This window comes from Candoia aspera, chromosome 6 (genome assembly GCF_035149785.1).
Source record: "Candoia aspera isolate rCanAsp1 chromosome 6, rCanAsp1.hap2, whole genome shotgun sequence".
NCBI lineage: Eukaryota > Metazoa > Chordata > Lepidosauria > Squamata > Boidae > Candoia > Candoia aspera.
The window spans coordinates 39,149,140-39,175,504 of record NC_086158.1 but is presented as its reverse complement, the minus strand read 5'-3'; the positions used below and the strand labels follow the sequence as shown (position 1 = coordinate 39,175,504).

Sequence of the window (26,365 nt, the reverse complement as noted above, 5' to 3'; positions counted from 1 at the left end):
ATGCTGAACATATGCTGCACCCTCCATCTCTTTTCTGCATGAAGCACAGATCATTTTTTCTCCCAGACCATCCAGTACAGGCCTGAACATCTTTTTTTTCTGTGTGCGTCTTTAAATCCACTACTGACATTGTCTATTAAAGAAATAGACTTCATATTCTATTTTAGCTTGATGCAAGAGTCTGTAATCAGAAGAAAAATATGCTCTTTCTCCACATACCAGCCTACAACCATCCAATAGCTTGGCCCCGTTTATGAGACCGTTGCTCAAGTCTAGAAACATGTTCTCCGAGCAGAGTTCCTCCAGGTAGCCTAGATTACAACTTTTGTATCTCCTGGCATAGTCCCTACTAGCTGGACATAAGGGATTTAGGTCAACTTATTTGGAGGACACCAAGATGGGAGAATTCTGCTCTACAGCATTCCTGGGGTAATGATTACGTATTATTGTATTATTTAATGAGAACCCCAACTTTTTTTCCCTCCATCTTTCATCTTAGACATCTCTTCCTTTGAGTTTGTGTAGGTAGTTCAGCGCATGTCTTGAGTTTCTCCCTAGCCTGATAGAAGTTATACAATGAAATACCAATTCTCCTTGAAACTGTATTTTTTTAAAAATCTAACATGTTAGTCCAATGGCTTACCTGAAATACAAATTCTTTAGTATAGTCCTTTTAATAATAGGCTTTTGCTGAGGCAAAGTATGTATTATTTTAAAACTTCTCTGTTAACGAAAGTTCCTCTAAACTTAGCTATCTACAGCCACTCATGTTTCTGAAGACAGATCCACAAAAGGCAGGTGCAATTGATTCCCTGGTTAAAAATATATTTAGCAAGCAAAAAGCCAATTTACTTACATGCATTCATTCATACACAAACCTTTACTGTATTATCAAGATGATAAGGAGCCTGGAAGGCAAAATTTTTGCAGAATGGCAGGAAGCACTGGGTGCTTGACCTGAAAGCGTAAGACAGTAGGGAGACACAATAGCTCTCTTTAAGTATCCAAAAGGCCATCATGTAGAAGATGGAATTGAATGGTTCAGAGTTGTTCCAGAAGGTTGGTTAAAAACTATGGATTTAAATTATGAGGCGGCAGATTTTAACTGGACCTCAGGATGTATTTCCTAAACAGCTGTTCAGCAAGGGAACAGAATGCCTGAGGTGGACTCTTCTTCACAGAGAATTAAACAGACTGATTGGCCCTCTACTAGGTATGCCATAGTAAGAGCAACCTGCACTGGGGGGTGGGGTGGGGGTGTTGGACTAGATGTTTTCCAAGAACCCTTCCAACCCTTTAAATCCATGATTTCAGAGATAGCAACTGGATGAGGCAAAGAAGAAATTGTTGGTGGGCAACAGACACTTGGGATACATAGGAAGCAACATCTGACTCCAAAGGATTTGTACATACTCTGCCTGCTTCTTTGTAATTCCCACATAAATCACTAATAAAAGATACCCCCACAACAAATTCATGGTAGTGTCAACTACACACAACTCTTTACTGCACAAAATTCTCTTTCATCCTTGGGATCTTTGAAGCTGCGTACACACCAGAAATATTCAATTATCTGTGGAAGAGAAAGCAGAAAACATGGCCAGTAATGTTGTGCCATCTTCCTCAGCAATGCTAGCTAGAAATTCTGGGAGTTGTAATCCCAACGCTTCTGGCTGCCAAGTTGCAGGAGGGTGGTTTGGATAAATAGGCATACAGATTAGCTACAGGCAAATCCATGTAGATAAATCATCAGATCCCCAAAAGATAAAGGAGAAAAAGAACGAATGAGAGAAAACTCTTTTGCCAGGCAGGATATTTGCTTACTCAAAATTCTCAGCAAAGAGTGCTCCCAGACACCATCAGAGGCATTATACTGTTATTCCATCTCTTTCTCCTTAACATACCTTTTTGTTTGTAAAGACAGCGGTAGGGCTACACCAGTAAAATTCCTGATGGACGATGATTGCAGAATAAAAACTTAGTCTAGAAGCACTCTAGGTAAGCAAAGCTGTGAGACTTGAGTTTAATGGAACAGCAGGATTCCAGGAATTAAAATGAAGTCACAGCCTGAGATACATAAAATTGCAGTATTTGCACAAGTGATACACAAGCGGAGGAAACACTGGCAGATACTCAAAATGTAGTGGCTCTGCCCTCTTCAGGCCATTTGCATTAACTAAAGAAATTCAACCAAAAGGCAAAACCAAAACTCAAGGAACATAGCTGGGCTGAAGGCTTTCAAGAACAGTTTCTATAGCATTCTCCAGAGCAATTTACAGAGATCACACAGGGGAGAGTCTTCCATTGAACTGATTGGTAGTTGAGAAGAAAAGCACTGGCTAAAGACCCAAAAATGGAGGAGAGGCAGTCTCTTTGGGACCATTTTTCACTGGAATTGGTAATTGAACTTGGTCATAAATCACATTAACAATGAGATCATTCCTCTTACACACATAAATGTTATTTTAGGAGCCACAATTTAAAGACCCTGAGGTGTTTTTTAAAGCAATATTGATGCATACAGGTAATAATTTATTCTAGAAAAATCATTGCTCAATTCAGTTTAAAGAGGATCTACATGACAATATCCATTCAAAATCCTTCTGTGTTTTCCCAATGCTGCTACTGGTTCTGATCGGAACCTGTTTTTAATAAAGGTAACAGAATCTCCATAAATGCAGCTGTTCTTAGCACCATTAACCCATCTTAAAAATAATGCTGCTTTGCAAATGGCAGACACTTGTTGGGCAAATAAAACTATGGGAGCTCAGCATGCATTTAGGATAGTTTTTGCAGTGGGAAAACATTTTCATCATTTACTTTTATTCCAGCAATTATTTAAATAAAAGAATGCTATAGCCATACATACATACAGTTTTTTTTAATGACATACATAAATGGTTGCCTTTATTCAGAATAATACAGAAACTGACAACATCTTTCATTTTTATTAACAGCAACCCTAAGGTGCTGTTTCCACATATCTGTGCCTTATAATTCAGTCTGTGTATATTCACATTAAAAATATATAAAGTATTTTTATTGCTACTTCTACAGTCCCTGTATTCACATATTTAGTCCAGCATTTTGCTAACTTGAAGGGTTTGTATTAAACCAAACATCCTGCAGTAGACAGATTTTTAATGTTACAACTGTGATATACTTCTTTATATACTGTAATTTGACATTGCTCCAGGAATTAACATTTACACCCTGCAAGAAATACTCTACATCAGCGTAGCTTCCCCCCACCCTCCCACCCCAAATACAATTTAGAACTGGAATACAAAAAAAAAATGTACAGTAACACCTGTTAAAATAACACATCTTTTAACTCTATACAATTTTGTAGCAAGAGTAATAAGACTTTCACAAGCAAAAAATATTGTTTAAAAATGCACTCTGATACAATGCATTCACACATTCTATTTAAAGAAAATATTAATGACTGGGAAAATTAGAGGAACATTAGGCAAATATTCTATCTTTATTTATAGACACAGATAAATAATAATGTAAAACTTGTGGGTTCCTACATCTTTGCATCTTGTTCAAAGGCAACTTGAGCAAGCATAGTACTCATGGCAAGCATAGTACTCATGGTCTGATTCTTTTACCACTTTTATTCTGGATTTGGCAAGAGGCATAAATAAAAATAAGGTTCAAAGCAAGACAGCACAACTCTATTCCTAAGCTCAAACATATTTTAGAAGCATGACTGATGTTCTACTGCCAAGTCACCCAATTTACTTACTCATGCACAAAAAGCTAATTCTGAGTCTGTAATTTGGAGCAAAGCATAAAGCTACTAATATTGAACAGATTTTTGTGGGATGTACATAATCTTAGGGACAAATTCATACTATTTAAGAAAAATATTTTAACAGAACTTTGTCTTTAGTAACAGGTATGGGTCAGGGGAGATATGTGATAAGCAAGTATTATAAAGCAGTAATTGAATGGGTTTTCTTTACTTGGACCACTTTTTTACAATAATGCTTTTGGGAAATGCAACTCATATAGAAAAAGTCTTAAGTCCAGCTTGTGACATACTAAAAAAATTCTAAGTAACCTATTTCTGCTGTAAAACGTATGGCATATAAAATACACTGTTAAACAAGAATATTACTGAGAACAGTTACATCTTGTTTGATAGACAACCACAGATACACAGTTCAAATGGTTACTCCTTCTCTTGATATGAACATTGTACAGGAGAAACATCTTCCAAGAGCTGATGGAATGACATGTCTTAAAGCACTAAGCGAAGTTTTAAATCCACTAAAATGTAATATGCTCAGAAGAGAGCATGTTACATTTTAGTAGATTTATATTCCTGGCACTCTCTTTTCTTGAAGTTTCTATATAATTTAGCATTTGCTAAGAAGTTAGCAATCCAACCAAATGTGTATCAGACATAGAATAGGGAAGTGTCTATCAGAAGCACATTTTAAATACTGTAATACCAAGGGAAGGAGGGAGGGAGGGAGGATTCTTCAATTATTTGAGATTTCCTAATCTTCTGTACCAACTATTCAATCAGTCTGTAGAAGCAAAGCAACATATATCAAGTGACAGGAGGGCTACACTGCTAGGCGTTGCACAGACTATTGGAAGTAGCTACCTATTTCTATCATAAGGAGTCACACTACTATCGTTAGAATAGTAAATTCCACTCATTCCAGAGTGCTGTAATGCTTTCTAGAGAATCAGAGACTAAAGTAATGTGAATAACAAGTGGCCATGGAACACAAGTATTTCAGATGAGAAGACTAATGGAAGGAAAGCAGAAGCAAAGGAATTTGAATCTTAGGAATAATATCTAGAAATGCTCCTTTTTCATCTTGGGACTTTTGTGTAACACAGGATTCCCCCTTTCAAAGGGTTTTTTCCTAAGATAAGAGTAGGAAAATTACCCACAACCATGAGAATGCAATGCAGAAAAGGAACTACACTTTGCTGTGTTTAAAGGACAAGGATGCTTCGGCAGAGCCTTTCTGTTAACAATGATTAGAAAGTAAAAACTTTCCTGAGCAAGACACTGAATGTTCTCACCACTGCTAGTTTCAAGTGTCACTCTTTTCCTAGCCAAACTGCTGTTTAAAACTCAAATTCTTGCTCTATTAGGCTGTATGCATCATTCCAATTCGTACTCTTCCTAGGGGCTGTCTTTGCCACCTTCCTACACTCAGGCAATTTTTGCTAGCCATTTTTCCAAGTCATCAATGTCAGCACTACCCTCCTCTGCCTTGTTTCCTCTGGCACTACACTCAATAAATTCAACTTTCATGGGCAACTGAGAGAAGTCAAACTCCTTCCCCTTCTTCCCAAGCTGAATGACAGATCCTGAGCTTGAACTATCCATGGTACTTGGGGCAGCGGAGAGCGTCACTCGTAAGGTATTGCTGTAAAAAAAGGAGAACAAGTTTAGACAATTAGAACAGGTCTGTGTAAATTCAACAACTGACATTCCATGCAAATTGCATCATGTTTACAGAAAGATACATATTAAACTAGCTAATATCTGTAGGATAATAACTATTCCAGGACCAAACTACTGTCTGCTTTATTGCTTTTCTTTTTTTAATATGACCCTTACTTTAATATTTTTATTTATTCTTTCCATGTTTTACTGGTTGTATGTTTTTAACACTGCTTCCATAAGTCACTCAGAGCTGCCCAAGAGAAAGCATGGCATTAAAGCAAATAAGTAGGTAAATTATCCAAGTTTGGGAAAAGGTCCTAATTATTAGACCATGGAGATTTGTAGCCAAAACATACAGAAATGTGGCAACAGCCAATCATAATTACATTAAATATAATCTTCAATAATTGGTCAAGAGTCTTAATTCTTCAACTGTATTTCAGGAAAAGGAGAGGTGGGGCAAAGGATGACAAAACAGTATTTTCCTCTCAGCTCCATCAGTGCAATATGTTCTCAGTTCTGGTGATAATCAACCATAGAATTATAATGATTCAGGGACTGGCTTTAAGGATTAACTTGTCATGAGTGCCGTTGAGCTGAAGACATCAGCGCAATGGCACACATGACAATAACAAGGAAACAGGGGAAGAGGCTCAAGATAAGTAGCCATCAACTTACAAAGACTGAAGGACAAGAGACAATGGCTAAACGGATCGCGAGGCACACCCAAGCTGTTAGCGCTAACGCAACGGAGATCGCCCAGCTGACAGCAATCAACGGAGGAATAGGGAAACCGATGATGGGCGATCCCGGAACGCCAGCGGGGCCTCGCAACCCCTCACCTACCGGCAGGACAGCGTGTTGGACAAAGGGGGGTGACGTAACCGCGAGTGAGGGGGCGCTGACCGGCGCGGGGTATTTAAACCCCGCACCGGCGCGCTCCTGTCACTCTCAGCTTTTTTCCTATACTGTATCTACACTGCAAATAAACCAGAGCCTGTTTCACGGAATCAGCGTCTGTGTATTACTCGGAGGTAGGCAGCGCATGACATAGCTTTACCTAAGTCCAACAAAGGAAAAACCTGTTTTTCTGTGTTGCATACATCTGCTCAGAAATTTAATTTGAAAACACAAAACAAATTATGGCATTGCTTTAAATTTTCCTTATTTAGAAAGGAAAGGAAGAGACTCAGGTATATGGGTAAGAAAACAAAGTATCCATTGTTAGTTTTCAATGTGTACTTTATAGTATGCATAAAACTGTAATTTTTCATTCAGGTTATAAAAGAAAAACAATTTTATAAAATTGGATATGTAGGGACAGTGAATTAGTAACAAGGAAGCAGTATGTCCAGATTGGGTTCTATTAACAGACATGTAATATTGGAAAAGATTTCTCAACTTTGTGGCTTTTCATTTATAACGGGGATCTATCTCCAAAGAAAAATCTATTGCTTAACTACTGCAGTAAGAGAGCCAGGTGGATGCAGTCGTTAAAACCAACTGGGTGACTTTGGGTCAGTCACGCCCTCTCAGGAAGGAGGCAATGGGAAACCACTTCTGAAATCTTGCCAAGAAAACTGCAGGGACTAGTCCAGGAGATTGCCAGGAGTCAACAATGACTTGAATGTACCAAAAAAACAAACAAACAAACCCACCCCTACCTACTGAGATACTAGATCAATAGTAATTTGAATCAAAGCAATATTTCAAAAATATGTACTACCTATATAGACTTGATTAAATTAATATCCATGTTGCTGTTTGAAACTCTAGCTGACCTCATGCATCAGAACAGTTTGGAAATTCTATAAGAAAAATGGGTTTTGTTTTTCACTGCTCAATGTTACTTTCCATTCTGCCTTCCCAAGTACATGAAAGTCATAAGAAAAATGCAATTGCCACTGGGCAGTAACCCTGCACATAAAGACAGACACCTGAAGGTGAGCACCGATAAGCTAATCCTTTGAACTTACAGTTCTCTTTCTAGCTGCTGCTGTATGAGCTTGGAGGATTTTGCCATTGTGACATCTATGGAAGGAATGGTAAAAAAAAAAAAAGCATATTATATTAAGTACTGTGTTAGAGACAGCAATAGCTTGATGCATTTTAAGGGCATTTCTAAAAGCTAATAAAACCACCAGGCCTCTCAACTCTAGGGGATACATTTTAAAGAAACTGGAGGGTACCTAGAGAAGGCTTGATCTGAATTGTCACCAGACAAGCTCATGGCAAATGAAGGCAAATCTTCTCATATTATTGCAAGATGGGGAAAAGTTCACCCAACAATTAAATCCAGACACAGCCTTAAAAAGCAGCTACAGTGCACCACTGTGGCTTGGTTGGTGATATCCATCCAGATGTGCAAATTATAGTTTATAGTTTAGTTATATGTATATCTGGTGAACTGGCTGATTTCATAAATCACAGCTAAAATAAACCATAATCTCCCATCACAACAGAATCCAAATTTCGGAAACAGAGATAAAAGCTATATACTAGTATACCAGGACTGACAAAAGCTAGTTTCCAAATGTGCAATTATTCCATATCTTAGGCAAGGTATGGTGAAATACTAATCTCTATAAACAATCTAAATTACATGTAAATGAAGACCAGCTTATTTCAAAGATGATAGGTATTACCTTGCTTGTTGCAGACTATTAAGAGGGGAGGTGCATTTTTCAGAATCGTGTTGTCAGTCAGGAGCTGGTACAAAAATTCTGCCACATCTTTCATCTCCCGTTGGAAAGCTACACTATCCACAGCAAACACAATTGCCCTATACAAAAAAATACGCAGTGCCTGATATAAACTGATGTTGTCCTTCAGGTGGTATATTGGTGAAACAGACAAACTCCTCACAACATGAGACTGCTTGTAATCAGCATTTTTCTTTCTCTAAGCCCGAGTTTTAATACTGTCAAAATTCGGTATCTTAATGTGAATTGTTTTAAAACTCTTCTCCTATCCAATGAGCAAGATAGAAAAATTTAGGGAAAAAGAGATATGAACAAACTCTAACAACTGAGATGCACATATTTCTTCTGGTGCTTCTATTTACTTGCAGCATCCCTACAGAGGCTGTGCACTGGTACCATCTTGAAAATACAAATATATCCATTCCTTTGAGACTTACCTAGCCGCAGCCTTGAACCTATCCAAGAACTGAAGCCTCAAGCTCTCATGGCCAGGAAGGTCAATTAAAGTCACATTCCTATTCTACAGGAGAAGCAATAAATATTTAATCAACATCTACCAATTTTTAGGCAGTATTTTGCTTAGGCTTATAAATTTTCATTGTCTTCTACCATTATCTAAGTTTATTTCAAGTGAATAACAATCCTTTCATACACATATTTATATGCCACAAAATAAAACATCTTCATCCTTACCTTGTCATTTTTTATTCTGTACAAGGCAGAACTTTCAGTTATGGAAGTCTGAGTATTTCGGAAATTTCCTGTTAGGAGCTATGCAAAATTAAAAGAAAGCAGAGAAAATTAAATATTCTCAGTAAAACTGACCTAACACTTTTTTGATATTTCACATTTTAAAGTGCTTGAAAACCAAGAAAGGACTAATATAAGTTTAATCTTCCAATAACATGGGGAAAAAATCACAACAAAATATGAGTCTGAAAGATAGTGTAGAAGAGATTATGAAATAAACTTGCATACCCTAACAAACAGAAGAGTTTTTCCTGAGTCACACAGACCAAGCAGAAGCACTGCTCTCCGACTGCTCTTTCTTGCTTGGAAAACTTTCCAAATCACTAAAAAAGATAAACATTAGGAATCCACAAATAACTAAGAAACATGCATAAATAATGTTGCTATCCATGAAAATACGTTTAATTTGTGCAACCTCTAAAACTAAAGCTGCTTCACATTTTATACATGGAGTATAAGTTGTCACTTTTAAGCGATGTAAGAATCTTTCCCAAACCTGTAACTTTTCTCTGTGTAATAGGCAGTCAATTTGACAGAATAACCAGGCAATTCCCAATATTTATTTCCTGTAAAATTCACTCCTTTCATCTTTCTACTTAGCTATGCTTCTCTCATACTAGCCAGATCAGAAACACATGCACACCAACGCTAAATATACTTATTTAGGAGCAAGCCTTAGTCATTTATCTTTTTATTGATATCAGCCTCAAGGAAGCTTACAAAAGTCTATACAAAACAATACAATATTATCATTCAAAACAAAGATAAGAACATTTTTAAAAGGAGCACTGCAGTAGTGCTTAAAAGTTGTTGAGTCCTTTTGAATTTTCAATATTTCTGCATAAATATGACCTAAAATGTGATCTATTCTCCACACAAGTCCTAAAACTAGGTAAAAAAGAACCCAATTAAACAAATGAGTCAAAAACGCACATCAATAAAAGAACAAGTATAATATTTTTGCCATTTGTTTAATTGGGTCTTCTTTATCTAGTTTCTAGTGGAAAACAGATCATGGCCATACTCATGCAGAAATACTGAAAATTCAAAAAAGTTCACAAACTTTTAAGTACCACTGTAGTAGGATAGCAGTTCATTCAAAACAACATAAAACTCAATGATAATACACACTCCTTTGTTGGAATGACAAATTACAATTATCTTGTCAGAAATAAGAAGGCTTTTGTCAATTAAATTTTCCTGTTTCTCACTGAGAGTTCATCTACTAACCAGCTCTCTTTCCCCTGCACTCTCATCAAATACAGTAAAATCCTCAGCATAAAGTCCAAAGCAACTTTCACCGTCTCCTGGTTGCCAGATGTGTTGTACCACAATGCTTATTTTCCCAGCCACTTTGACAGTAGATGAGAACTCTTTGGAGTTAATTGCCAGAGGCTAAACAACAGAAAAACAGGTTGACAGGGGATACAGCTTTTGCAAAGATCCCCCAAATTAGTCCATTAGTAGCAGCCTTCAGTGAAAGGATGGAAGAAAATAAAGAAGCTAAAAGTGAAGATGATTCCAGATTCAATACATTTGGGAGCAATCTACTGCTCTCTCCAGAAAATATATACAGACACCCCAAAATATGGCTAGCAATCTCTGCAATCTATGGGACATTTTATTTATTTATTTTTATTCAAATTTAGTTACCGCCCATCTCCCCCAAAAGAGGGAGACATTTCTTAATAACCTACCCAGCTTCTCCTCCTCGTCTCTATGGCAAGACAGAATGATAAACCTGACAAAAGCCCCACTCCCACCCACCCTCAAATAATCATGCTACATCATTCTAGAGATGCACCAATGATATTATCCAGGAACTCTCCAATTCCAATCTTGCCTATGCAAGCCACTCTTCTTCCACCCTCTATGTACAGGTAGTCCTCGCTTAATAAACATTCATTTAGTGATGGTTCAGACTTATGACAGTGCTGAAAAAACCAACTTACAACCAGTGCTCACACTTACTACCCTTGCAGTGTCCCTGCAGTCACCTGATCACAATTTGGGCACTTGGTGACCGGTTTGCATTTATGACCATCACAGCACCTGTGGCCACATGATTGCCATTTTCGACCTTCCCGGACGGCTTCTGGCAAGCAAAATCAATGGGGAACCGTGTGATTTGTTTAATGACGTGGTTCGTTTAACAACTGCATTGATTCACTTAATGATCACTGCAAAAAAGGTCATAAATTGGGTCAGATTTGCTTAATGACTGCTTCGCTTAGCAACCAAAATTCCATTCTCAATTGTGGGTTAAGTGAGAACTACCTGTAGTGTCAGCATCATTTCCACAATATATTACAGTAACTATAAATGTAAGGATTAGAGAAGTGACATGCAATGCTTTCCACCCGGTTGAACTCTAATGCCCATCAGCTGCAGCTCAACAGTCTCTAGAGGGTCACAGATTGCTCATCACTGATAAAACTAAAATCTTCCAGAGTAGCACAGAGGTGCAATTCTTAACAATCACAGTATGAAATAAGCGAACATTGCACATTTTGGCTCCATAGCGGGCAAATAAGCTGCAACTCCCAGAATAAAAATTAACGACTGCTTTCTATGGAAAAATTGTTATTGTTTACAAAACAGGAGCCACCGCCACGTTACTTTCAACGCGCAGCAGTTGGGGAGCCGCGCCATTCCCCCGCAAGAGGCCCCATCAAAGCAGAAAGGAGCATTTGCTGAACGCCCGCCTTGCAATCGTGACTTAAGGGGCAGGGAGCTGAAAGGCTCCGCGTCACTAGGAGAGCCCGGCTCGCCTTCTGCGCCGCTCGAAAGCAACTGCCGAGCAGGGCCGGGCTACACAGGGCGCGCTGAAACTCACCCAGAACCAAGACGACAAACACGGCCACTGCAACCGAGATCAGGAGCTGGACCTGCGCCGCGTCCTGGGCCGGCAGCGGCGCATCTTGGGGAGGGGAAAACCCCTCGCTCTCCGGAGTCACTTGCACACCATTCATGCCGAACCGCTCCCCGCGCGCGGCAGCTTAATACGTATAACGTGGCGACGCGTCCTGCTCTGGAACCATCAACTTCCGGTTTCTGAGGCAGGTGACTGGCTGCTGGGACAGAGGGTCATGTCCCAAGAGACTTATGGGAATTGTAGTTCAGACTTCTTCAAGTAAGGAAAAACCCGAAGAGCGGTGTAATCACATTGGACTAGAGCTCCCAGAATTCCTAACGAAGAAGCTTGTCAATTCTTTGTAGGGAAAAAAATCAACAGAATTTTGCAACATTGAACCCAAAGCGAGAATTTGGGAGATGATGCAGATTTAAGCTTCCGAAGATGAGTCTATTAGCCTATTTCATGCAAGATGAGAAGTGTTGTCAGATTTATAAAAACTGTAGAAGATGGAATGGGGAACATTAAAAAAAAAACCGCTGTGTTATTGTAATTGATCATAATCATGGTAATGATTCCTTGAAAAACCCGGGCGAGGATAACATTTCTGCTGTTAATCATCCGATACTCATGCTTATAGATAGATACTCATAGATAGACAGAAGCTGACGGAATTGGCTGTTAAATTTTGTTTCAGCCCCGGTACTGGGACAGGTTTTTTTTACCGTATCTGTACAAGCTACTTTAGTAATTCGGAATAAACTGTGTGGCATAAATGGGTCCTCCCATATTATATAGCTGCCTCTGTAATGGTAGGCCAGCGACTTACAGCTCGGTCTGTTCAAACCTGAGTTGAGTAATAATTTTATTAGAATAATCAAAATGCCCTGAAATGTTGAGTGACTTTGGAGTTCTTCAGAGCTCTTTTATCTAGTTCGATATTAAAAAAAAAAAGCTTGGTGAGAAGTGGGGGAAAGAACATAACAATATGAATATTTATCTAAAGTGTATCGGTCACAATGTTTTTCCAATATGTCATATGTTATATAATATTAAAATATTAAAATAAAAGCACAGCACTAACCCTATGTCCCCTTCTTTCCTTTTTTTCTTTTTATGTGCAGCTTGATGAAGAAATCTGAGGAAACTCAAAAGCTTGCTCAGGGTTTTGTGACATCTTAGTCCTAATAAAATATTGTCCATTTCTGGATTTTGAAGGATTTTGTTGGGTGAAAGCTGTCCCTTTTACATATACAAACAAGTTTAGATTCTAATTTGAGTTTGAGCCAGTGGCTCCCAAAGAAGTGGACAGGATTCTCTGTGCTGTCAGCATATCTACCTGTTTACTGGGATCTGGGTTCCTCCTGGATTGTAAAAGTGGCTGCTGTTGGTTCCAGGCAATGGTGTTGGCCTCTCCGAAGGAGGGGGTGATATCTCCTTTTCTGAAAGAGGCAGTGGTGCACCTAGGGTTACCAGACGTCAGACACATGTCCTCCATCGAGCTGGCATAGCCTTAAAATCAAATGTCCGGCTTTTTGAGTATCTACAAGCTATCTCTTCCTGAGCAGCTTTTCTAAAAAGTGCTAGTCACAAGTTAACAAGTTCTCCTCTGTAACTTTAATTAGTTGATAGTACCCTGGTCTGGTTTTCACTGCTGCCTGAAATTGACAAGACCTTAATTATTTGCACACTGAAGGCTTTTGCCTTCTGACTGACTTGCAGAGCAGGCTAGGCAAACAGCCAGCATTAGCGCATTCCTCTCAATGTGTATTCCCCATTGTGTGCCCATTTACTCACTTGTAATCCCTTCTTCTCCAATGAAAATAAATACAATTATTTTACAGTTAGTGTGTCCTCCTTTTCCCCCCATTTGCCCTCCTTTCCAATTGTCTGTGTCCTCCTTTGCCTGTTCAGCTAGCTGGTAACCCTAGGTGCACCCCTCCTCAAAAGGCTATAATTGGACCCAACGGTTTTTAGCAACTACCAACTAGTCTCCAACCTTCCCTTTTTGGGGACGGCTGTTGAGACAGCGGTCGATCTGCAGCTGATAAGAACCTTAGAGGAAACAGATTATCTAGACCCATTTCAGTCAGGTTTCAGGCTGGGATTTAGTACAGAGACAGCCATGGTCAAATTTGTCAATGATGTGTGGTGGAGCTGGGATGGCGATGGTACCTCCATCCTTGTGCTCTTTGATCTCACAGTGGCTTTTAATAACGTCTACCACAGTATCCTTCTGAGCCAGCTCCATAGGTTGGAGATTGGGGGCACCATTTTACAGTTGTTCTCTTCCTTTTTCCAGGGCCAGTTCCAGTTGGTGTTGGTTGAAGAGAGATCACTCCCTAGGCCCCTCCTGTGTGGGGTACCATAGGGTTCTACTCTCCCCTTCTTTTCAACATCTACATGAAGCGGCTGGGTGAGATCATCCATTGGTTTGGGGTTCGGTATCATCAGTACACTGATGATACCCAATTATAACTTTCAACTCCAGCTGGCCAAGTGAGACTGTCGAGGTTCTGTCCCAGTGCCTGGAGGCTGTGTGGGCTTGGATGGGGAGGAACCATCTCAATTACTCCTACCAAGACCGAGTGACTGTGGGTTGTTTGGACTGTCCAGAGTTCAGGATGTTAAAAGTTTGACCTTGGATGGGATGGTACTTCCCCATTCAAGGATGGTGCACAATCTAAGGGGCTTCCTGGACTCACACCTCTGGCGCAATGAACAGGTGGCAGCTGCGGCCAGGAAGGCTTTTGCCCATCTTCAACTGGTGCGTCAGTTCCCCCCTTCCCTAGATCGGGGCCCTTCAGACAGTCACTCATGTCGTGGTCACCTCATGGCTTGACTACTGCAATGTGTTCTATATAGGGCTGCCCTCAAGTCTGAAAGTTTCAACTGGTCAAGAATGCAGCAGTGCAGACAGTGATGGACATGCCTCGCTATGCCCATGTAACACCTCTGTTTCATGAGCTGCAGTGGTTGCCAGTTTGCTTCCAGGTGCAGTTCAAGTGCTGGTCACCATCTATAAAGCCCTACATGAGATAGGGCCTATTTACTTGAGGAACCGCCTGTCTCCCGTAGTATCTGCCTGACCGGTTCGATCTTGCAGGGTTGGCGTCCTCCGGGTTCCATTGATTAAACAATGCCACCTATCGGAGCCTCGGAACCGTGCCTTTTCTGTAGCAGTGCCTGCCCTCTGGAATGAAGTTCCCCCCAAGATTTGAATGGTTCCCACCCTGCTGGTGTTTTGAAGGGCCTTAAAGACCTGGCTCTTTGCCCAGGCCTTTATAGAAGATGACCGATGCCCCTTTCTTCCTTTCTGTTCCCTTCTGGGTTTATTTTCTTTGCCATCGTTGTTCTTCTGTCTTGTTCTGTTTTTGTGTGTGGGGTGGGGTTTTCCTATTGTTCTTCGTTTTTAAATGTTTTAACAATTGTAAGCTGCCCAGAGTTTTTGGGAGTCGAGTGGCATATAAATTTAATATATTATTGTTGTTGTTGTTGCTGTTATTTGTGTCCCAGGTAGAGGGTGATACAAAATGCTAATATGTGAAGGCAAGCTACTAAAATAAACAATAATCATAATACAGGAATTAAACTGTAGATGTTAATTCTATTTATTTTTTGCACTAGTGACACTACAAAGTTACAAAGCCATATAGGGAAAGTTTGAACACATTGTTGTGGTATTAAGGAAGAAAAAAGTAAGTAGACTTTTGTCAAGTTTAGGCAAATAAGTATGAAGCATCCATTTTATTTCACTGCAAGAACTTGACATTCATCAGGTATGAGAGTGGAAGGTGCAGACTTTAAGGAGTTCTGTAACACAAAAACAGAAAGAAAGAAAAAAATGTAAGAACCAAGAGACCAAAATAAACTATGTTCTGCGATAGCACAGAGTGGCCCAGAGACTGTTTTATCCTTAGGAAATGTAGTTAGAATCTTTTGCTTTATTGACCATTCCAGCCCCAGCTTGAATCACTACAGCTTGTCAGGTTGGGGAGGCTGAGGTATGGCATCCCTTATAGGGCAGCTCATGTGAAGTAATGTGGGGGCGGGGAGCAGAAAAAATAGTTATCTAACCATCTGATAGCTCTATATTTAATTCCACATTCTTCTACAAATTGTTGGGAGCATGGAAACAAGAGAGAGATATTCTACAGTTAATGAGACTGAAAAAGTTGTTCCGGAAGTGCATATTCAACCCTGCACCATTAAAATATTATCACTATAACTGTTTTTAAATAATTCCTTAGTAGTGTTAAGGTCTATTATTTAAAAAAAAGAAAAGAAACACCAACACTATCTCAGTTGGTTTCTTCTTCTTTATCTCTGAAGAATTCAACAGAAGAGTTAAAAAGTGAACAATGGAGAAAGAAAACTTTATGCCATCTTTACACCAGAAACAGTTGTGATATATTACTGCAGTGAAGAAAAGAACATGCCCAGGCCTCTCAATATATTGCTCTACAGAACCATCCAGAAGTATTTCATACATTTGAAATACCTTTTCAGTATAACTATTACAACTAACATCTAATTTTTCCTTTGTCATAAATTACCTAACCCTTTGAACACATTTTATATCAAGAAGTTCTAGTACAATGGTGTTATAAGCCTTCTTTTAAAATTATCTTTAAAAATAAAGAAAAGGTATTCAAATGATGGTGCTGATATATATTTTTTAATCCCAGTATTACCTCTTGAGTTAACCAATTTTCAAGATGAATAGTCAAGCCTAAAAAAGCCACTTAACAGAAGCTGTGGAACTACAGGGTAACAACAGTAACAATAATGGTTGGTGCACTTGGTGCCATACAAAAAGAACTGGAAAAGTCCTTGGACACAATAGGATGGACAAAATGTCAACTCATCAGTTACAAAAAGTTGCACTGTTTGGAACAGCACATACAGTATATTACAATATTTTTAACAATCCTAGATCATTATGAAGGATCTGATAGTCAAAAGTTCCAAATCCAGTCAGAACTATCTTGTGTGTAAATTATTATTATTAGTGTTGCTTTGTGCTATTCATTTATATTTACAGCTTTTAAATTAAATTGCAGTAACAAGCTAGTGTGTGTGTGTGCGTGCCTTCAAGTCAGTGGTGACTCCTGGCAACCACCTGGACTAGTCTGCAGTTTTCTTGGCAAGATTTTCAGAAGTGATTTGCCATGGCCTGCTTCCTAGGGCTGAGAGAGGGTGACTGGACCACGGTCACCCAGCTGGCTTCATGCCTACAGTAGGACTAGAACTCATGATCTTCTGGTTTTTAGCCTAGTTGTCATGATCACCGTTGCGATGCTTGTGACATCGCAACGGCCCGCATGACAATGCAGGGAAATGGGTACCGGGCGGATTAAGGGAAAAGGCAACTAGCTAACAAAAGAGAGCAACAGGTGCTGGCAACAAAGTATCAACTCTAGCCAGAGGTGGGAAGAGAGAGATACAATGTTGCAAAGAAGGTAACTGACAAGACCAGACCACCAGGCGTGCCTGAGCTGTCAAAGAGATTATGAACCTGATCGCCCGGCAATGAACCATCACCGGCACACTGTTCTATCAATAAAGCCAGAACCTAAGCCCACGCTAGTGTCTGTGTCTTTACTGGTTAGCAGGCAGAGCCTGACATAAGTGCCTTAACCACTAGTCCAAACTAGCTCTAACAAGCTAAGTAGTATAAAACTATATTGTTTGTAATGGGAAACATAAACCTGATGTGGCTGATTTCCAGTTCCATTCAGACCTAGTAATACAGCCGAAAGCAAGATGTGGTGTTAGTTACAATCTAGCAATATCTGGAAATGCCCTTCTCCATCCTGTTGTAAGAGTTATATTTATAACTTGGCTTGAAATAAAGTTTCTGCCTTTGAAATTGATTAATGCCATTCATCTTAATTAAGATTGGTACCTGAAGGTGAACACTTCGAGATCCCATCAATAGAATTCATATAGGCCTCCCCAAGATAGCTCTCAAATGTTTTTTCATTTGGAACACCTAAGCATGCTGTGCCATCTTTGAACAAGCTATCTTTGGCTTCAGATTGGAACATCTGGAAATAATCTGTCTGATTTCCATGGCTTCCAAACTTTTTCTGTAAAAATTAACAAAAGCAGGATTTCATTAGTTATAATAACATTTAATAAATAAATAAAAAGATTCCAGTGAATGCATAGCATTTATTGTCTTTGGTACTATTTCTCCTTTTTATTTGTGTTTATCATTTCTGCCAGGAATTTTATTATTGGAATATTATGGATGCTTCTACCAGAGCTGATACACGTCTCTCCCTGTGTATATATGTTACATAACTTTACTATTAAACATAACAGTCCCCAGTCCAGAGCTTACCTGTTGTTCAAGTAACACCATTTTAACTGTTTCTGCTTGTTCGGGCCTTGACATTACTGCATGATTGCAGGTTGTGGCCAAATAACATCTGTCATATTCATCAGGACGACAACGTTCACCATTTAGACCCAGAAGAACAAAATCAGAAGAACTGAAGCCAGCTGCCCAAGTTGGTTTGTTCTCTCCTATAAAAAATGATTAAGATTATTATCAGGAATAAGGACTCCCTGCACGACTATGCACATACTTTCCATATTAGCCCTACTCCATGGAAAGGAGAGGTGGGACTTTGCCAGCTGCCCCCTCATGCCATTTCACATCCCACCAGTGATACAGTCTGTACAACAACGCAGTAGTTCCAAACTTCTTTGGACTGGTGTGCATATATGACATTTTGTCAGCCTCATAAAAAGGCTACCGTGGAAGCATGGACAGAAAACAGCTAGGCAGAAATACCAGCAGTTCCTTTCACCAAATGCTTGCTATAATAGCCAGCTTCTCTTTCGTGTTTTTTTCTGAACAACTATGCACATTCTAATAAACAAAGCCATGGGTTGAAGCTCCTTTTCATCTTTTAGGAACATGGAATCCAGAGGCATTCTTGGGCATAAATGTGATGTTTTGTTTTGTAGCTTAACAGCTTCCCATGTATATATGTATGTATGTCTGTATGCATGTTTGTACACGTGTGTATGTGTGTGGAGGGAAAGAAGGAGAAAGAGAAAGAACTCACAGTCTCCTGGTTTCTAGCCTGATGTCTTAACCACTACACTAAATGGCTCTCTGTATATGTCTATGTCTATGTCTATGTCTATGTCTATGTCTATGTCTATGTCTATGTCTATGTCTATGTCTATGTCTATGTCTATGTCTATGTCTATGTCTATGTCTATGTCTATGTCTATATCTATGTATTTTTTTGCCGTTCAATCGTGTCCGATCCTCGGCAATTGCCTGGACTAGTCCCTGCAGTTTTCTTAGCAAGGTTTTTTCAGAACTAGTTTGCCACTGTCTCCTTCCTAGGGCTAAGAGAAAGTGACTGGCCCAAGGTCACCCAGCTGGCTTTGAGCCTAAAGCAGGACTAGAACTCACAGTCTCCCGGTTTCTAGCCTGATGCCTTAACCACTACACCAAACTGGCTGTCTAAAATAACTGTTCAGTCATGTCCGATCCTTGGCAACTTCCTGGACTAGTCCCTGCAGTTTTCTTGGCAAGATTTCAGAAGTGGTTTGCCTTTGCCTCCTTCCTAGGGCTAAGAGACAGTGACTTGCCCAAAGTCATCCAGCCACCTTTCATGCCTAAAGTGGGACTAGAACTCACAGTCTCCTGGTTTCTAGCCTATTGCCTTAACCATTAGACAAAACTGGCTCTCATATATGTATATGTATATGTATATGTATATGTATATGTATATGTATATGTATATGTATATGTATATGTATATGTATATGTATATGTATATGTATATGTATACGTATTTAATTAAAAGAATCTAACTATGAAAAATATGTGACACAAGAAGTCTGCCAATAACCATATTATCCATTGACCTTGGTACCAATAGGAATATGCTGGAAACTTAAAAGCAGTATATGCAAATCTTTCTCTAGGCATATATTTGCAACAGTATTTGATAAGGCAGTGTTGTCAATATAGCTTGCAGTATCAAGTGTGCAGCCAGCGGGCTCTCCCTGCCATATGTTAATTCTGGCCTAGAATTAACAGTCAAAAAGAACGATGGGTATAGATCTGGATTTAAATATGTAAATGAGATCTATTATATAGTTGAGGATGATTAAACTCTTTATTCTCAGACCGTTCTAGCAAAGATCATCTCTCTAATGCAGCTGTTAGTAGTAAAAACTTCACAGTAATAAGAAAAATAATCCTAGAATGTTACAGTAAAATGCATACTTCTACATGTAATATACGAAGTCCAAAATGGTATGAGATGGTTAAAGTTGCATGACAAAATGGGCTACTAATTTTGGATATAACATAGATGGACACTTGGGAGAGAATGTGGGTAACTGAATTAAATTGACACTGTGTCATAATTTAAGAGACAATTTTTATAAAGTAATGTACATTACATACAACTGATATGTAACACTAGGGAAATGTATAAAGGTATTTCAAACCAGTGTTGGAAATGTGAAAAGTATGAGGGGATATTTTATCATGCATGGTAGACTTGCGAAAAAGCAAAGAAATTTTGGGTACAAATGCAAAGGATGCAAAGGATCTTATAGATTAATATTGCTAAGAAACCAGAACTTTGTTTTATTGGGACTTATAGATAATGCATTAGAAAATAATTGTGGTAAATTTATATTGTATATGGTAACTTCAGCAAGATTATTGAATGCACAATGACAGAGGAATAATGAAATTCCCACAGTGGAGGAAAGGATTGTGAAAATGGCAGAATTTGCAGAAATGGCAAAACTGATCTGTTTGGTCAGAGAACAAACAACAAACCCTTTTTTTTTTTTGAAAGATGGGGAATGTTATATGGGCTTTTTGCTGAATGTAGAAAAAAAATGAACTGAAATTTATGGGTTTGAAGATTAAGATGCAGACTAAATGAGGGGGTGATGGGATATGTAATATGCTTAAGAGGGAGGAGGGACAATAAGAATATAATTATCTGTTGAAAAGAAGGTCGGAAGTCATTTATATGTTTCTTAACTTTAGTTTCCTTTTCCTTTTCTATTTCTTTTCTGTTTTTCTTTCTTTTCTGTTTTTTTCTTTTAGTTTGTCTTTTATTATATGAAAATTCTTAATAAATATAAACAAGCAAATAAAAACAAAATGGTATGATGGAAGGAAGCCCATATAGAAGAGGCTGAAAATCGCAAACTCTTCCTTCACATTTAGAAATAAAGAGAGGCACAGCTGTAACAGATTGGAAGAGTATAGGGTCTTCTCTCCTCCCTGATGTGGGTTTTGAAGAGAAGCCAAACTTTTGGCAGATCAAAGTTCTTCCTTGTAGAGTAGATTCACAACTGTTTGAGAGCTGAACTGTGGGGCTGACATAAAAAAGCAGAGCTAACTGAGAGTGAAGTCTAAGCAAAGGAGGAACAGCCTACAGTCTGAGATAAAAGACGAAGTTTAGTTCCAAACGATTCAGCCATCTGGGATCTCCAAGAGACCAAGAAACAGAAGCCCTACAACATGAGCTGGTAGGCTAAGAAAATGCTGTGTAAAAAGGTTGCGAAAAGAGACTATAAAGCCAAAGCAGTTTAGAGAGAAGGGGAGACGATCTTAAAGGAGCCGAGGCAGAAATAAAAGCAGAAAGGGTAAGTTAGCCAGATTTGGCTTACAAAAATTGGAAAATGCTGTGCATGGGTTACTAGGCTTATCAAAAATATCTGGGTGTCACTTAGGTGCAGAAGTAGGATTATGTTTATGGTAGCAAAATTGTACCACCTGTGCATCTGTGAATCAATAAAGAGAACGGCTTGAGGGCGAAACCTATTCCTACTTGTCTCTCCTGCCTGTGCTGAAACCACCCAAAACTAATGTTTGGCAGACACTGAATATTTCCAGATATAAATCAATTTGGTAGAACTTGAAAGCATTTCGGATAGATAAAATTGTCCACATCTTATCCACAGATCACCAATTAGCCATCCTTACCTAACATACCCATTGTACAGGTAGTTCTCACTTTACAATAGTAATTGGGACTGGAATTTCCATCCCTAACTGACAGAGTTGTGAAGCACAATGTCACATGACTGCGCCACTCAGCGACAGCAACCCCAGCAGTCCTCAAGGTCCGTGGGTCATTAGCAAGGACCTCACATGACTGTGACTTGCGACTTCCTGTCAGCTTCCGACAAGCAAAGGCAATGGGGAAGCCAGCAGGAAGTTGCAAGTCACAGTCACAACAAGCCTTTTCTTTTTCGGCAGCTTGCGAGCAGGTGGGTGGGCAAGAGCTACAGGCTGGCGAGAGCTATAGAGTGTGGGCAGGTGGGCAGGCAGGCACTATGGTCAGGCAGTGCAGAGTGCAGGCAGGGGGTGCTACGGGCACGCGCTACAGTGTGCAGGCAGGTGCTATGGGTGGGCATGCAATGAAGTGCGGGCAGGCACTATGGGCATGTGCCACGGTGTAATTGGTCAGGCGGGTGCTATGGAGTGCTGGCGGGTGGGCAGGCACTACAGAGTGCAGACAGGAACTACAGGAGGGCACGTACTACAGGATGCAGGCAGGTGGGCAGGTACTATGGAGTACAAGGTCCCCATGCTACCCAGAGGCTCCTCAGGAGAAAAAGTGGCAAGAGCAGGAATGACTTGCAGGAGTGACTTGCAACCTCCTGCCAGCTTCCCCATTGATTCTGCTTGTGAGAAGCTGGCAGGGAAGGTCACAAATTGTGACCACATGACCTCAGGATACTGTAACCGTCGTAAGTATGAGTTGTTTGCCAAGCACCTGAAATGTGATCACATGACGGTGGGGACTCTGCAATGGCCACAACTTTGAGGACCATTTGTAAGTCCCCCTCGTTCAGCGCCATTGTAACTTTGAACAGTTGCTGAATGAGTGGTTGCTAAGGGAGAACTACCTGTACTGGTTTCTTTTCCATGAACTTATCAAAACTAATCTGATCCTTCAAACTGAATATTTGATGGGAGACAAAGTATTTGAAGCATGCAGCAATGGGAGAATTTTCCTTTTTCTTTGCTGCTGTGTGGTTTCCAAGAACACAGGTGCTTGTGGGATTTTCTGCCTGATGTCCCAAAATTACTTGGCCAGCCTTGGGTATTCTGCATCTTGATTTACTATAAGTGGGTGCATTCTACTTTGTCTGGCACAACTCTGGCATAAAATGCCATGGGTTAACCCTGGCTGAGGAGTGGCTGAGGTGGTTAATACATTCTATACACTTTGGTGTGCTGTAATTCCCTTTTCAGCTTGACAGCTCAGTGAGCATAGCATCCTAGAACATGTAAACTGTCCAGAGGGAGAGTTGACCCACTCTGTTTTCCAGTACCTTTTACTTTAAGTAGTGGACATCTTTTTATCTCAGCATGATTTTGGGTCACAGTTATTTTACATTATAAACATTATTATTATATTATAACCTTTATTTTACATTACGCCCATTATTCCTGACAATCTTCTTCAGACTATTTCTTAACTATCATTAATCAGATAATCAACAGTTCATATTTATTTTTATGACTCCATACCTTCTGTGACCTCACTGATGGTGGTATGTTTAACAAAGGCTACATCTCCTACTTCCATCAAGCATCTGGAAAATACAACCAGAGAAAAAGGCACTTTTCATTTCTTGCCTTCCATGAGGCTCTGGGTTCCTCTTCTCAAAAATTACGTTGAAAATTATTCAAAAATAATTTAGGAGAAATAACCATGTAAGTATACTTGTACTGTTGATATAATATTTCAATTTAATGGGAATTATAAATAGTTGTGAGCTGAAAAGGTTCTTCCCATTTTTTTATGATATTACAGTAATATGCTTGTGACTGCTTTCTACATGTTGGTGTATAGTTTCTAACAGCCACATACTGTATAAGGACAGAATAATGTGTTCACCCCGTGGAATAACAGTTATCAATATACCACTAGGTGGGGTAGTGATTTTATCAAAAGAGAACTTCCAATCTATTTTCAGTATCAAGGCTTTGCCCTGCAATGTGTGTTACTATATTTACAACAACAATAAAAATAACTATAATAAGAAGAATGTTCATATGATCCTGTGCAGAGCCCCCACTGACTGATCACAAACTTCAATGGAAGATTCCAGTAGATACCAATCTTGCCTAGAAAGTGCACAATACAGAATCTTATATCTGCACAGGATCCCCAGTCTTAGGCATTATTCAAAATGTTATCGTTTTAGCAGTTTCATTTCCCCAAATATAAAAATAAAATTAAATAAATAAATAAATAATAAAATAAAATAAAATAGGGAATATTTCTAAAATTGGAAGGTGGAGTGACAGATTAAGGCAATACACATGATTTGGAACTGATGCCCTATAATACTTCCCATGGAAGGACTCAGGAAATGGTTTTGTAATTTTGAAACCTCAAGATAAGCTTTTCCCAGATTGGCTTCACTTGTTATCAGGTGAATGGTTGCATTTAATTCCCCTGCAGCATGCTGACTGACTCACTTGTATGAACCATCTGAAAATATTAGCTGACAGTTTACCCAGTTGTATCTACTTGCTTGGTTGATTAGACTTTTTAATTCCCACAAACATATAATTCATAGATCTGTTATTACAGGCTATCATTAATTATTGGTAACATTCATAGGAAGGAATCCTGAACTGCAAGATAGAAAGTGAGGAATGATCAACAAGTGACTTCTCATTCATCTATCGTATTCCAAGGAACAGGAACCTACCGTAAAGCACCGTTATACCCATAGTACTCCTCATTGCTGTTAGGTTTACACTTGTATTTCTGAGAGAGGCTACCTTCACCGCCGCTACCTTTGCATAGTTTGCACAGTGGTGACTCAAGAGGCGCTCCTGGCGCACAGCTTTCTAAGAAGAATGTATCTAGCATGGGATTAGAGAACATGCATTTTAATATTTTTGTTTATATTCTTATAAAGTAACATACCCAACTGGTTGTCCACCAGATATATTGGATTTCAACTTGCCTAGGCCCCAGAAACCATGGTGAGTGGCCAACAATACTGTAGTTGTAATAAAACCAAATATTGACACAAGAGCTTCAGAATCTGGACCCAAACCCAAAAAATTATTATTGGGAAGTGTGGCCAGCTTAAAAATGTCAACTTCAAAATTCTGTCATTTCAAAATATATAATTGACTATCACATTACAAATTAAGGAAACACCAACAACAGAGTTCCTTAAGAGGAACTGACATGAACACATACAATTTGCTCTCAGCCATATTAGGTTAAACAGAAAACACTGTGCTTGTACTTGATACAAATCATTTTCAAAGCATGACCAGCTCTAGTACAGAGGATCAGTTGGCGATAGGAAGGAGGGAGCAAACACACCAGTTTACCTTCTGGAAAAAGCGCATTTTGTGATTGGCTGTGTTCATAAAGGCAGCCATTTTATGAACAGGCAAGTCTTGGTAGCCATTTTGTGAGAATACCCACAAGCATACTTTCACAAATCAGGAGTCCAGGATTGCCTTTTCTGACTAATACATTTTATTAAAAGCCTATCATAGACATATATGTCTCTTCTGCCTACAAGTACATACTTTGAGATATGTCTAACAGCCCCCCAAAATAGTCTATCTGCTCCAGAAACAGAGCTGCATTCCTCAAAATGTGAACAATGATTTGATTTTTTTTTAACAGAGTGTTCGTGCTTCTAGTCAGAAAAATAAACTCTTTAGAGTTCACTTTAAGCTCAGGATTCTTCGAATAATACAGAGGTGATGTGCCAGAATCGTGCAGACTGGGGAATTCTGGAAGTTGAAATCCATACAACTTAAAGTTGTCAAGGTTCAGAAACTGCTTTAGAGGATGGGTGAGGTAGCAATATAAAAACAAAAGCAACCAAATGGACATAAAGCCACTCACCAAAGTTACAACTACGATTATTTTGTTCGAAAATAAGGCCCATGGGAACATTCCAGCCAGCAGTTCTACCAACAGCAGTATGACAGGATTTCTTTCCTTTCAGAGTGTTCCAAGTGATGTCAATGTCTGTTTTCTTAGCAACAGCTACAGCAGTATAGCCTTTAACTGGAAAACAAGAAGCAAACATTTCTCCACTGAGGATCCAAATAACCTAACCAGAAGGCAGCATAGCCCAGTGACTCCTTCACATCTTTAGTGAACATTTAAAGAGAAGAGAGCTCACATGGACCTTCACTACTGTTATCCCCATATTTGATGAAATACACATATGGGAATCCTAAGTATCTAAGCTCTTTGCTAATGAATTTAAAGCCATGGCTGCCATCTTGAAATGAGAAGATCGTGTGGTTTTTTTTCCTTTGTGTAGAAGGAGGGATTTTCCTCAACAGATTAGGAAGTTAAGGAACAGAAAGCTTTGGCCAAGTTTTAAATTGTCAGATAAAAGTTTAAATGCCTATGGATCTCTTAAGTGGCAATATGTTCACCATATTTACCCACCTGTTACAGCTTTCTCTGGATCTTCGCATGCAGCAGAATCTTCAGCTGGAAGAAATAAAAACAGGTTTGAAGAAGTCACTTCAAGCTCAAGCACATTCAATTTTCATCTAGTTTTGTCAGTATCTTGTACATATAGACCTAAAGGCAGACAATACCAAGCATATTT

The 26,365-nt window shown here is 39.2% G+C and overlaps 2 protein-coding genes across 3 annotated transcripts in view; both read right to left on the bottom strand.

Moving 5' to 3' along the window:
• Positions 1-2,881: 2,881 nt before the first annotated feature.
• Positions 2,882-11,915, bottom strand: SRPRB (SRP receptor subunit beta). Its single transcript, XM_063306795.1, has 7 exons — positions 11,714-11,915; positions 9,106-9,200; positions 8,821-8,898; positions 8,565-8,647; positions 8,071-8,207; positions 7,402-7,456; positions 2,882-5,405 (listed from the first exon to the last, which is right to left on the bottom strand). Exons 1-7 carry the CDS (start codon positions 11,847-11,849, stop codon positions 5,189-5,191), a joined length of 801 nt encoding a protein of 266 aa, XP_063162865.1. The 5' UTR covers positions 11,850-11,915; the 3' UTR covers positions 2,882-5,188.
• Positions 11,916-15,318: 3,403 nt separating this feature from the next.
• TF (transferrin) overlaps positions 15,319-26,365 on the bottom strand; it is a 28,768-nt gene continuing 17,721 nt past the window's right edge. For both annotated transcript variants that reach the window (XM_063306792.1, XM_063306793.1), the window contains exons 11-17: positions 26,200-26,244; positions 25,642-25,806; positions 24,473-24,629; positions 23,280-23,344; positions 18,081-18,265; positions 17,640-17,823; positions 15,319-15,544 (exon numbers count right to left, since the gene is read on the bottom strand). In XM_063306792.1, coding sequence (XP_063162862.1) covers positions 15,507-15,544; positions 17,640-17,823; positions 18,081-18,265; positions 23,280-23,344; positions 24,473-24,629; positions 25,642-25,806; positions 26,200-26,244 — 839 coding nt within the window. In that variant the 3' untranslated portion in view covers positions 15,319-15,506. The remainder of the gene's footprint in view (positions 15,545-17,639; positions 17,824-18,080; positions 18,266-23,279; positions 23,345-24,472; positions 24,630-25,641; positions 25,807-26,199; positions 26,245-26,365) is intronic.